The sequence below is a fragment of the Procambarus clarkii genome, chromosome 29, assembly GCF_040958095.1.
Source record: "Procambarus clarkii isolate CNS0578487 chromosome 29, FALCON_Pclarkii_2.0, whole genome shotgun sequence".
Lineage (NCBI taxonomy): Eukaryota > Metazoa > Arthropoda > Malacostraca > Decapoda > Cambaridae > Procambarus > Procambarus clarkii.
Window position 1 is genome coordinate 33,503,935 of NC_091178.1, and position 14,101 is coordinate 33,518,035.

The following is a 14,101-nucleotide window of genomic DNA, read 5'->3' on the forward strand; positions in this document are numbered from 1 at the left end:
GGACCTATACTAGATCTTGAACCTTCAACTCCTGAAAAATCACATCATACAGAAACTGTAATAGTGGCATGACTAGGCAAAGAACAGTCACCACTTAAAATCCCCCACATGATTGATGATGGATTAGAATCTGTACCTCAATTGTGGGAACTTGATGCCATAGGAATAATTCCTGAACAACCAAGTCCTGATGATGTCTGTGCATATAATCAATACTTAGAAACTGTACAGTACTATGATGGACAGTACTGGGTAAGGCTACCATGGAAAATCAACCATAAAACCTTACCTACCAATTATCACATGGCTTATAGTCAATTTAAATCTCAATTAGCAAAGCTAAGAAAAAGGCCTGAGCATTTAAAACTCTATCATGAGATTATTGCTCAACAATTAAAGAATAAATTCATCGAAGTCGTGAAACATGACAATACGCAAACAGGCCATTTTTTACCACACATGGCTGTAAAGAGAGAATCAAAAACAACTCCTTTACGGATAGTTTTTAATTGTAGCTCTAAATCTGGACCCCAAGGAACCAGTCTAAATGATTGTTTGCAAACAGGTCCAAGTCTAACTCAGAAATTGTATGACATACTGTTGAAGTTTAGACTTAACAAATATGCGTATTCAGCAGATATAAGTAAGGCCTTTCTAAGAGTTGGCTTGCAGGAAGAAGATAGAGACTTCACTAAGTTTCTATGGGTAGAGAACCCAGAAGATGTCAATAGTCCTGTAGTGACTTTCAGATTCTCTTCAGTTCTTTTCGGCGCGACAAGCAGTCCATTTCTGTTGCAAGCAACTCTAGATACTCATCTGAAGAAATCATCAAGTCCCTGTAAGACTGAAATCAGTCAAAATCTATATGTAGATAATTTTCAAGGGACAGTTAACAGTACTACTGAACTGTTACAATTATATCAAGAGGCCAACAAGGAGCTACAAGGTGCCAACATGCCACTACAATCTTGGGCCTCTAATAATGCAACATTGAATAATCAAATAGCAAGAGATTACCCTGAATATCACGTACCAGAATCACAAAAGGTGTTAGGTATGGATTGGGATTTAATCTCGGACACAATATCGATCAAATCTGTGCCAGTAAATTACAACATCACTACAAAAAGGGATTTGCTTTCACAAGTTAGCAAAGTATTCGACCCACTTGGTCTACTAAATCCTTTGACTATCAAGTGGCGTTTATTGGTGCAAGAAGCATGGAAGGCTAAGGTTGGTTGGGATGATCCACTACCAATCCAGTTACAAAAAGCTTGGATGGAAGTGGCTCAAGAACAAACTTTAGTTGAAAAGATAATCTTTCCGAGACACATAGTCGAGGAAAATGAAGAAGTATCACTACATGTATTCGCAGACTCGTCAGCCAAAGCTTTTGGAGCTTGTGCTTACTTAGTGACTTCTAATCAATCATATCTTATCACCTCTAAGGCCAGAGTCGCTCCATTAAAAAAGAGGACTTTGCCTCAGATGGAACTAACAGCACTGCTAACTGGAACACGCTTAGCAGTGCATATCAAACAAGTCTTGTCTATCATGAACATCAAGGATGTCATCATATGGTCTGACAATGAAGCTGTCTTACAATGGGTACGAAACGACAACTGTCCAACTCCATATGTAAAAAATCGCGTCTCGGAAATTAAAGAAATTTCCGCAGGCTTTCAATTGTTGCATGTACCAACAAAGGATAATCCAGCTGATCTCTTATCAAGAGGTATGACATTTAAACAGTTTGCAAAGGCAGATATTTGGTTTCATGGGCCTCGATGGTTAGTGAATGGTAGTTGGCCTGAACAAAAGCCACACGTCATTACGACACAAACCATAACTACCACCAGGCAGCAAGCTCAAATATCAGTCTTGGATTGTACTCGTTACTCCTCGCTCATCAAATTAATCAATGTAACACAGAACGTGTTTCATTATCTCAGGAAAAAAGGTATAAAATACACTTTTCCAGATGCACTTCTCTATTGGGTAAGACAAGCCCAGAGAGAAACTTATGGGAATAACTATGAAAATCTTCCGCATAAGTTAAAACACAATCTCGGTCTGTGGATAGACCAAGAAAATCACAACATTCTGCGTTGTGGAGGGAGACTTAAACACGCAGATATCAATTTAGATACCGTGCATCCATGGCTTTTACCAAAAAATCATTGGATCACAAGGTTGATTGTGTTGCATACACATCAACAAATCATCAAACATGGAGGAGTGTTAGACACACTCACACAAATCAGACAGCAGTACTGGATTCCTCAGGGAAGACAGTCAGTCAAATCAATCTTGAAGAATTGCATGATATGCCGAAGGTACGATGCAAGAACTTGCTCTTATCCAGGGCCACCACCCCTACCAAAGGAACGAGTGGTCCATCTACAACCTTTCGAAACGACAGGAGTAGATTATACAGGAGCAATATATCTAACAGGGACTGCAGATAAGCAACCTATCAAGGCATACATCTGTCTGTTCACCTGTGCTACCACCAGGGCAGTACATCTAGAGGTAACACCCGATATGACTGCTCAATCATTTATTCAAGCTTTCCGCAGATTCGCAGCACGCCGATCATGCCCTAAGCTGATGATTTCAGATAACGGAGCAAACTTGGTAGCTGGAGAAGCATGTCTACGGGAAATCTGTTCCCATCCTGCAGTTACTTCCACACTGGAACAGCGTCATTGCAGATGGAAATTTATCCCTCCGAGAGCCCCATGGCACGGAGGATTTTATGAACGGTTAATAGGAACTGTAAAAAGATCCTTGAGAAAATCTCTACACCGTCAGAAAATCAATCTTCAAGAACTCCAGACAGTAATCACGGAAATAGAATCAAGGGTGAATAACCGGCCGTTGACTTACTTGTCTGAGGATCCTACTCAACATGAGCCATTAAGTCCTGCCCACCTAATGTATGGAAGACTTCTGACTCCAGTACCATCTCTAGTGGATGATGAGATCAGAGATCCCTCATATGTGGGTCAGAGCGAGTTGGTTCAGGGGTATAAGCATCTGTCTAGCATAATCCAAAAATGGAATGATGTTTGGACAAAAGAATATCTTACATCTCTACGAGAACATCACTATGGGGCTAATGTCCCACATAATATATCTAATCTCCAACCTGGCGATATTGTCTTGGTAGACAGTGATGGCCCTAGGGCTGACTGGCCATTAGGTAAAGTTGTCTCAGTCCATCCAGATAGTCAGGGGATTTTGAGAATAGTCAAAATCCTGTCTAAAGGAACAACTTCCCTGAAGACATTGGACAAACTCATCCACATGGAATCAGTGAGCCAGATGCAGTTAGATCCTGAGAGACCTCAAGACACTCTAACTCCACAAGACCCACAGACTCCTAACAGACACAATCGTCCACAACGGACAGCAGCAGAAAAGTGCAAGCAAAATCTGCACTTGTATTATCAATCCAATGGAGAGTAAATAAATACATATGGTTACTATTGTCCTAAGTATTGGACTCTGTGCCAGTTCTCTCCCTCTGGAAGATGTGGGAAATTTTTACCCACCATATCTAATAATCATCTAAGAAATGTATAATTTCTATATCATATCTAAATCATATCAAAATCATATCTAAAATGTATCAAAATCATATAATGAATCTTTAAAGATTCATTATAGCTTGATCCTGGATGACAATGGCACCATGAACACGTACGCAACAGGGGCCCTTTTGATGCCTACGTGACTTTGTACATGATTTCTCAAGGATCCAGAAGCTTCTAGAAGGACTTCTTAATTAAAAAACTATTGGAACATTGATTCAACATCCGGTAGGATTAAAAATCGAATCCTTAATAAGATTCAGTGGTACTTTCAAATACTACTTATAATCTTTAAATCTTATATCTAATTATATTATAATCACATCTTATCTTAATCATAAGTCTAGACTGTAAAAATAATCAATCAATATTCATTGCAAGCTACCTCTCAAGGGAGAGGGGGAAGGCTCTCGGGGGGCGGGAAGCGCCCACCAACGATGCCTCGCGGACTCCGCGTTTGTTTACAAATGAGTGAACAAGTGACTGATCCTTAGCGAACATTACCAGCTCAAGGACACCTTATCTAATATTTTTTATCGCCAGTGAACACTCTCTAGAACTGGGGGAGTACCTGGACAATATCTACAAGGAAAATCCGTGAACATTCACATAAAATAGAGTGTATAGTGGAGATCAGTGACACGGTTTCCTCCACCTTCATTCATAAACTTTTATCTCGAATCATTCTTCTGCAACTGCAGGATAATCACGTAGCAACGCTACTAGATCATCATACAGCAACGCTGTAGCAAAATATCGTGCCTAAACTCAACAAGAGAGTTAATCAGTCTGGCAAACTTGTCAGACAGGCACCCCGACTGGCAGAGAAGTATATTGAAGGTTATTTGGTATATGATTGGCCAATTGTATGCTTGTGTAGCTTTAATATCCTATAAATCTGTCTGTTGGTTAAAAAGCGAGGCTAAGCCTCACATATCGGTACGTTTATTAAAATTGTAGTGTAGCTGTGAATCTTATCCAAGCACTGAACCTCATGAGTGTCCATTCTGTCAGAAAAGAATTCAGCCTCAATAAGTAAAAACCTCACAAGTGTCCACAGTCTTGGAAGAGATTCAGTCAAGCTAACTGTATAAAGTGAATATGTCTGCATATATATTTGAATATATAAATTAAGTTATCAATTGCTTGCTTAGTTATTTTTAAGTTATCATATAAGTTCATTTAATTGAATATAATTTCTAGTACTTGACAGTATTTAGACTACATTTAAGGTCATTTATTATACTCATACAATTTAATTTGTTGTTTATAGTATAAGTACATATTGGCTGTTAAGTTATGGTACTAGGTTAGACTATGTATGTTTAAATCTCTGATTTAAACAGAGCCAGTGTTCAGTCAGATAACTGAATTTATCAAATCTTATCCTTGTATAAAATACAAGCTGATGTGAGATCCCTGTCTACAGGTGGATTGGAACTTCTATCAACTAAGTCATTCACCCCACCTGTCCCTTACAGCCCACAGTTTGTCATTAGGAAAAGAGGATCTAGGATTTACAACCCTAGCTAGAGATTTTAGTTGAATTAATTAGCAGACAGTGAATTTTTAATTTAGTTCAGTACAAGTCCCTGGTAGTCTCCTCTTATATCAATCCCAGCAGGTTTTTCCCACACCAGTCTCCCACCTGCCAGTCTCCCACCTGCCAGTCTCCCACCTTCCAGTCTCCCACCCTCCCAGTCTCCCACCTCCCAGTCTCCCACCTGCCAGTCTCCCACCTGCCAGTCTCCCACCCTCCCAGTCTCCCACCTGCCAGTCTCCCACCTGCCAGTCTCCCACCTTCCAGTCTCCCACCCTCCCAGTCTCCCACCTCCCAGTCTCCCACCTGCCAGTCTCCCACCTGCCAGTCTCCCACCCTCCCAGTCTCCCACCTCCCAGTCTCCCACCTGCCAGTCTCCCACCTGCCAGTCTCCCACCCTCCCAGTCTCCCACCTCCCAGTCTCCCACCTGCCAGTCTCCCACCTGCCAGTCTCCCACCCCCCCAGTCTCCCACCTGCCAGTCTCCCACCTGCCAGTCTCCCACCTCCCAGTCTCCGACCTGCCAGTCTCCCACCTGCCAGTCTCCCACCTGCCAGTCTCCCACCCTCCCAGTCTCCCACCTCCCAGTCTCCCACCTCCCAGTCCCCCACCTGCCAGTCTCCCACCTGCCAGTCTCCCACCTGCCAGTCTCCCACCTCCCAGTCTCCCACCTGCCAGTCTCCCACCTGCCAGTTTCCTACCCTCCCAGTCTCCCACCTGCCAGTCCCCTACCCTCCCAGTTTCCCAACTGCCGGTCTCACACCTCCCAGTCTCCCACCTCCCAGTCTCCCACCTCCCAGTCTCCCACCTGCCACCTCCCAGTCTCCCACCTGCCAGTCTCCCACCCTCCCAGTCTCCCACATCCCAGTCTCCCACCTCCCAGTCTCCCACCTCCAAGTCTCCCACCTGCCAGTCTCCCACCTGCCAGTCTCCCACCCTCCCACCTCCCAGTCTCCCACCTGCCAGTCTCCCACATGCAAGTCTCCCACCCTCCCAGTCTCCCACCTGCCAGTCCCCCACTTGCCACTCTCCCACCTGCCAGTCTCCCACCCTCCCAGTCCCCCACCTGCCAGTCTCCCACCTGCCAGTCTCCAACCTCCCAGTCTCTCACCTCCCAGTCTCCCACCTGCCAGTCTGCCACCTGCCAGTCTCCCACCTGCCAGTCTCCCACCCTCCCAGTCCCCCACCTGCCAGTCTCCCACCTGCCAGTCTCCTACCCTCCCAGTCTCCCACCTGCCAGTCTTCCACCTGCCAGTCTCCCACCTCCCAGTCTCCCACCTACCAGTCTCCCACCTGCCAGACCCCCACTTGCCACTCTCCCACATGCCAGTCTCCCACCTGCCAGTCTCCCACCTGCCACCTGCCAGTCTCCCACCTGCCACCTGCCAGTCTCCCTCCTGCCAGTCTCCCACATGCAAGTCTCCTACCCTCCCAGTCTCCCACCTGCCAGTCTCCCACCCTCCCAGTCTCCCACCTGCAAGTCTCCCACCCTCCCAGTCTCCCACCTGCCAGTCTCCCACCTGCCAGTCTCCCACCTGCCACCTGCCAGTCTCCCACCTCCCAGTCTCCCACCTGCCAGTCTCCCACCTGCCACCTGCCACTTGCCAGTCTCCCACCTCCCAGTCTCCCACCTGCCAGTCTCCCACCTCCCAGTCTCCCACCTGCCAGTCTCCCACCTGCCAGTCTCCCACCTGCCAGTCTCCCTCCTGCCAGTTCCCCACTTGCCACTCTCCCACCTGCCAGTCTCCCACCTGCCACCTGCCAGTCTCCCACCTGCCAGTCTCCCACCTGCCAGTCTCCTACCTCCCAGTCTCCCACCTGCCAGTCTCCCACCTCCCAGTCTCCCACCTGCCAGTCTCCCACCTCCCAGTCTCCCACCTGCCAGTCTCCCACCTGCCAGTCCCCCACTTGCCACTCTCCCACCTGCCAGTCTCCCACCTGCCAGTCTGCCACCTGTCACCTGCCAATCTCCCACCTCCCAGTCTCCCACCTGCCAGTCTCCCACCTCCAAATACCTTTACAAAAATATGCAATGATGATAGACTATGCTTCTTATATGTTGTGATTGTCAATTATATTAAGCTTAAAAAGTCGTTCATCATATTTAAGTAAAATAATAGTTATGAATACCGCATAATACTGTTGGTTCGAATCCTAATTAATAAATATATGTAATCTGTTAATAGAGATGCCTGGCTACTGACGTGGAGTGAAGTGGAGTACACCCAGAGTATTCTCCCACCCTTGTGGTCTCCATTCAAGATCTACATGTGGAGCATCAATTATAAGGGAACATTTTGTATTTACATTGCCCTACCAAAAAATAGTTTGCTCTTATCATTAGCTGTGTAGGCCTACTTATAATGTCAGTCCTCGCTGGTCAGCCTATTTTGGTAGTATTTACAATAACGATGAAAACTGTAACCAATGAGAACGTCGGGATATATACTGACGTACAACGTTATTTGGAAGTAGAAATCTGACTTTTTGAGTTGGACAAACTGGAAAACTATTTTTTACTTTTGTTCCATTGACAAACTAACCTAACCAAACCTCTCTATGCCTAATACACGATATCTGAGGCCTAATATAGTACACATGTGTGTGCTATACTAGACCAAGGAATATTTAAGTTTGTGTTTAGCTTCATTTATTTTAAAATAATTTCTTACTTGGTGCTCTGAATTTTGGCTCCAGTCTCTACGGAGGCATGGGTTCGAATCCCACCGCTTCTACCATTGTAACGGTACCCAGCCTTTACCTTTTATTCTAGGTTAATGCTTGATGTTAATTAACGATTCTGAGGTTTACCAGAGGTCTTACTGTAACCTTCAGTCCAACTACTCGTAACTTTTGGCATTTGATTTCCTTGGTACCCCAAAGAATGACGCTGTACTTCTTAGCTACAAGCAAACTCTGAGAGACTTACTGCTACCACCACCTAACCCAAGAGTTTCTGTAATCACGCTAATTGACTGCGGGGAAGAACCAGTTAATTACAACCTAAATCCAATGAATGTGGTTCCTCAGGATCACAGGATCTTAATGATCACAGGATCTTAATGATCAGAAAATAATATAATATAAAATTATGGGAAAATTACACTAAACACCATAAAATCAATTCAAGTTTATTAAACACAATAGGTATAATTGAACACACCCTAAAACATAAAATGTTGACCAGACTACACACTAGAAGGTGAAGGGACGACGACGTTACGGTCCGTCCTGGACCCTTCACAATCGACTTGAGAATGGTCCAGGACGGACCGAAACGTCGTCGTCCCTTCACCTTCTAGTGTGTGGTCTGGTCAACATACTTTAGCCACGTTATTGTGACTCATCGCCTGCAAACATAAAATATTCCGACTCTGTGGCAATGAGGATTTTAACCATAAACTTAACTAAACTCACAGACGTTACCTTAGTCACAAGCTAGGCCAGAGGTCAGCCTTGCTTCAGGAAGAAGGCGTTGTCCCCAGAATTTTGCCAGCCACACTGACCAAAACTCTCTGACTTCCAGCAGCAAGCTGACCTTGGCTGGTTTCCAAACTAATTTTCAAAGGATAATTAACAAAGCTAGATTCATTTGTACCGGTCACTAGAGATGATTGAATCATTATTCCACAACTGATGCAAGATTACATTGGCACTTGAACTATGATAATTATTAATTATAATATTGATTAGCACCTGAACTACTTCTAATTTATTGAATTAACAACAAATTTGGTCGGAATCCATTTATCACCGCGGAGGCTGCTACTAGAGCCGACAGTGTTTCATGTGTCTCCTAGAACTAGTTCTTATATTGTAAATGAGTCAACTGCCTCTGTGTCAACTTAAGGAACTGATTATTCCTAAATGACATTAAATTACATAAGTCCTTAAGCAAAGGTTGATTATTTACAATAATTCCTTTTTATAACATGAATTTCTCTAACTATATGGATTAAACACAGAGGGAGATGTGGCAATCGTGCCTAAGCACTCCAGCGCTAAATCCCCGGGGATGAACCATTCCCAACTTCCCACGTAAAGCACTACACTCTGGCTCTTAAACTAGATTACCCATGTAAACAATACAATAAATTCTACAATAAACGACTACATCAATTATGTCAACAGCTAAACTGTTTCAACGGTCGTATTGATAACACGCCCGCGTTCCTACCATCACTGTTCACTCCGTCCTCACAAGTTGACACGTCTCAAAAATGGAGGAGTAACTTGCCCGAACCTAACTTAACCTAACCGGTAGCTTCACGGTTTTGCGACCCGCTATTATTTTTGGTATATCTTTTTTAATGGTGGGGGATCTATACGTCAAAATACGAAGTATTACTTAAAATGACAGGTTAAATGGCTGACCTCCCCGGGGAGTGGGGTTGCCATGAAATATTTTCCTAGACTATTACAGAGTATTGGTAACTTATGATGTAGTTACCATATATTGTATACACATTAAATACTGTAATTAACAATAGTTCTTATTTACTTTCGAGAATTTTTATAAAAAAATCTCAATAAATCAAAATTCTGTACCTCACAAATTACGTGCTTAGTTTAAATTTTCGTGTGAATATCCCACAGCGTTAGGCTCATGTAGATTATGGAGTTTAATTTTCGTTGTCATTTTATAAAATGGACATTAATTCAGCAGAACGCATTCAGTGAAGGATCAGAAAACTAATTAAAGGAATTATAAAAATAATTTCAGATAAAGAGAGAGAGACTGAGATAGGTATATTTATATTCACCAGAATGTTAAGGAGTTAGGTTTGATGCCTGGTGTACATGTGGGTAAATGGATATAACAAAGAATGAGCGGTATATTTATTAAGTCTTGAATATATCAACAGAAAATAGAAAATGATACAATGGACATAAATTGAATAAGTTAAGATTTAGAATAAATTTGGGTAAATACTGGCTTAGAAACAGAATGTTGATTAATGGAACAAGATTACGAAGCAATATAATAGACGTGGGATTACTAGACTGTTTCAAGCATATGTTAAACATATATATATGAATGAGTTTGGGTGGATTTAAATAGGAGCTGCCATGTATGGACCCATAGGCCTTCTGCAGGTTCCTTAATTCTTATGCTCATCCTACACTTTCCTGCACTGTCTATAAAGTAGCTTTCAGTAAACATTGCAGTTATTATGAATCCTGACAGTTTCATTTTATTGAGTGCTGTTCTTGTGATCTTTCTCCGAGTTTGTTTCAATATTTGTGCTCTCAACTATGTTTGAGTACATTACATTGAAGCTTATTTAATTCTGTCATTCTCGCTTATTTTCACTCTCGACGTCAATTCCAGTGGTGTGGGAAGTTCTTTAGTGGGCGGTGATAATTGAATGGGTTTATTTCAAGGTGAGTGGATACAGAGGGCTCTGGGGAGCAGGGACGTGGGAAGAGTCTTGGAGAATTTTATGGTGGAGAATGGAGAAAGGTTGAGTACTTGCCTTGGTGGGGGGCACACAGGACAAGGGATGGGTGGGAGCAGGGAAGTCACAGAATGGGAAAAGTCTGAAGAGGATAGAAGGAAACGGTGTTTTGAGGGTGGAAGATTGCTAGTATTGTGATTGGTGAAGGTGTCAGCTGCATTCATTCTGGGCTGTGTAAAGCCTGTGTGTGTACTCACCTATTTGTGCTTGCAGGATCAAGCATTGACTTTTGGACCCCGCCTTTCTAGCCATCAGTTGTTTACAGCGATGACTCCTGTCCCATTTCCCTATCATATCTAGTCATAAAATTAGACTAGATATGATAGGGAATCTTAAGTCTGAATAGGGTTTGCTGCCACAACCTGTTCCTTAAGTGCATTCCATTTTTCCACTACCCGCACGCTAAAAGAATACTTCCTAACATCTCTGTGACTTATCTGAGTTTCCAGCTTCCACCCATGTCCCCTCGTTCTGTTACTGTGAATATTTCATCAATCTTCACTTTGTCTGTTCCGCTGAGCATTTTATATGTTCCTATCATATCCCCTCTTTCCCTCCTTTTTTTCTAGTGTCGTAAGGTTCAGTTCTTTCAGGCGATCATCATATCCCATCCCTCGTAACTCTGGGACAAGCCTCGTCGTAAACTTCTGAACCATTTCCAGTTTCCTTATGTGTTTCTTCAGGTGGGGGACCCCATGATGGTGTGTACTCACCTAATTGTGCTTGATGGGGTTGAGCTTTGGCTCTTTGGTCCCGCCTCTCAACTGTCAATCAACTAGTGTACAGATTCCTGAGCTTACTGGGCTCTATCATATCTACATATGAAACTGTGTATGGAGTCAGCCTCCACCAGATCATTTCCTAGTGCATTCCATTTATTAACTACTCTGACACTGAAAAAATTCTTTCTAACGTCTCTGAGGCTCATCTGGCAACTAAGTTTCCACCTGTGTCCCCTTGTTCGTGTCCCACCCATGCTGAAGAGTTTGTCTTTGTCCACCCTGTCAATTCCCTTGAGAATTTTGTAGGTGGTTATCATGTCTTCCCTTACTCTTCTGTTTTCCAGGGATGTGAGGTTCAGCTCCTTTAGCCTTTCCTCGTAGCTCATTCCTCTCAGTTCCGGGACGAGCCTGGTGGCATACCGCTGAATCTTCTCTAACTTTGTCTTGTGTTTAACTAGGTATGGACTCCAGGCTGGAGCTGCATACTCCAGGATTGGTCTTACATAAGTGGTATACCGGGGTCTGAAAGATTCCTTACACAAGTTTCTAAAGGCAGTTCTTATGTTGGCCAGTCTAGCATATGCCGCTGATGATATTCTTTTAATGTGGGCCTCTGGGGACAGATTCGGTGTGATATGAACCCCCAGATCTTTCTCTCTATTTGACTCTTGCAGGATTTCCCCTCCCAGATGATACCTTGTGTTCAGCCTCCTGCTCCCTTCCCTAATTTCATCACCTTACACTTTCCTGAGTTGAACTTTAACAGCCATTTTCTAGACCATTTCTCCAGTTTATCCAGGCATCCTGTAGTCTCTGTCTATCTTCATCCGTCTTGATTCTTCTCATAATTTTTGCATCATCAGCAAACATTGAGAAGAATGAGTCTATACCCTCCACAAGATCGTTTACATATAATAGAAACAGGATGGGTCCAAGTACTGAGCCCTATGGGACTCCAATGGTGACATCTCGCCGCTCTGATGTCTACCCCCCCTCACCGTTACTCGCTGTTCCCTGTTGCTTAAGTACTCCCTTATCCACTGGAGCACCTTTCCTTTTACTCCTGCCTGTTGCTCCAACTTTTCTAACAGCCTTTTAAGAGGGTACTGTGTCAAAGGCTTTCTGGCAGTCCAGGAAAATGCAGTCGGCCCACCCTTCTCTTTGCGGCCTGGTAATAAAATTCTATTAAACCTGTGAGGCACGATTTACCATCCCTGAACCCTGAACCTCCAAAGGATATCTGATCAACCAGGCTGTGACTCATACGTCAGGCTGCGAGCAGCCGCATCCAACAGCCTGGTTGATCAGTCCAGCATCCAGGAGGCCTGGTCGACGACCGGGCCGCGGGGAAGCTAAGCCCGGAAGCACCTCAAGGTAAGACGCACCTCAAGGTAACCCACGTTTGTGGTGCGTTACAAGGTTATTTCCCACTAGATGCTCTACGAGCCTTTTCCTCATGATCTTCTCCATCACCTTGCATGGTATACAAGTTAATTTAAAGAAACTGGCCTGTAGTTCAGTGCCTCGTGCCTGTCACCCTTCTTGCATATTGGGACCACATTAGCTGTCTTCCAACTTTCTGGTAAGTCTCCTGTTTCCAGTGACCTGTTATACACCATAGAGAGTGGCACACTTAGTGCTTCTGCACCTTCCTTTAGTATCCATGGTGAGATTCTATCAGGCCCAACAGCCTTTGTCACATCCAGCTCCAGCAGACACCTTTTGACCTCATCACTGGTGAGGTAAAATTCCTCCAAGGTTGCTTGGTTTGCAGCCTCCTCATTTAGTGCAGGGGCTTCTCCTTGCTCTATTGTGAAGACCTCATGGAATCTCTTTGCTCAGTCCAATCCTCTACTGGACGGACTGCAGTGGCATGTAGGTTTTATAGAAATAATATTTGCACAAAGACTGTCAGTGTCAGGTTAAACAACTGGCTGACCTCCACACAAGCAGAACTAGCAGCATTACACTTAGCTGCCAGTACACTAAAAAACATTGGAGGAAGAATAATATTCTGTGATTCAAAGTCTGCTCTTCAAACAATCGAAAATTTCTCTTGGAAGATCGACAGCAAGAACCTCATACTCCCAATTATGAATGACCTAATTGATGCACAGAGTAAAGGGTCTCGAATCTCCTTTGTATGGATACCTTCACACATAAATATAACCCATCATAATGAGACAGACATTGCAGCCAAATTAGCGTCTAACAAGTTTGAAGTTGAATTAGATCTAGGTATCCCCATCTCTGCTGTCAAAACTGTATTGGTCCAAACATTCAGATCTGATAGGAAAGAACTTACTGATTCCCAACGACCTGAAAGTACTAGTATAAAAAGCTATGATTTGTTCAGATCTGAAACCTACATCTAGGGGCAGCACAAAACGTCCACCAGACTGTGCGACACAGTGGTTGCAAGGATCAGGTTGGGTTACCGTTACCTGTGGCAGGTGGCTGCAGGTGACGGATCTCCCAATCCTGAGCACTCCAGTTGGAAACTCTGTGAGCAGGAACTACGGCACGATCTCCAGCACTACATCACTGAATGCCCAGTTATTAGACCTTTCAGACCAGTTGGCATGAGGTACCATGGAGCTTTGCAATTATTTTATTCACTCTCGTATTCTTGAAGATATCCTCACAGTGTACCCAAAATTTGCCAGTGCAGGCTTTATAAACACATGGCCCTGTACTGACTAACCATCCTGCGAGATGGGGACTTTTATTACCACTGCTGCCTTATTCACTCTTGTGTTGATGATATCCTCAAAATGCATCCGGA

At 43.8% G+C, this 14,101-nt stretch overlaps 1 protein-coding gene across 1 annotated transcript; it reads left to right on the forward strand.

Moving 5' to 3' along the window:
* Positions 1 to 6,458: 6,458 nt before the first annotated feature.
* On the forward strand, positions 6,459 to 7,247 carry LOC138369712 (keratin-associated protein 10-8-like). Its single transcript, XM_069333146.1, has one exon. The coding sequence runs from the start codon at positions 6,459 to 6,461 to the stop codon at positions 7,245 to 7,247; it is 789 nt and encodes a 262-aa protein (XP_069189247.1).
* Positions 7,248 to 14,101: the final 6,854 nt, after the last annotated feature.

Bases quoted from the DNA above. Each gene is read 5' to 3' on its own strand.
- LOC138369712 (XM_069333146.1), top strand. From the start codon at position 6,459: ATGCCAGTCTCCCACCTGCCAGTCTCCCACCTGCCACCTGCCAGTCTC.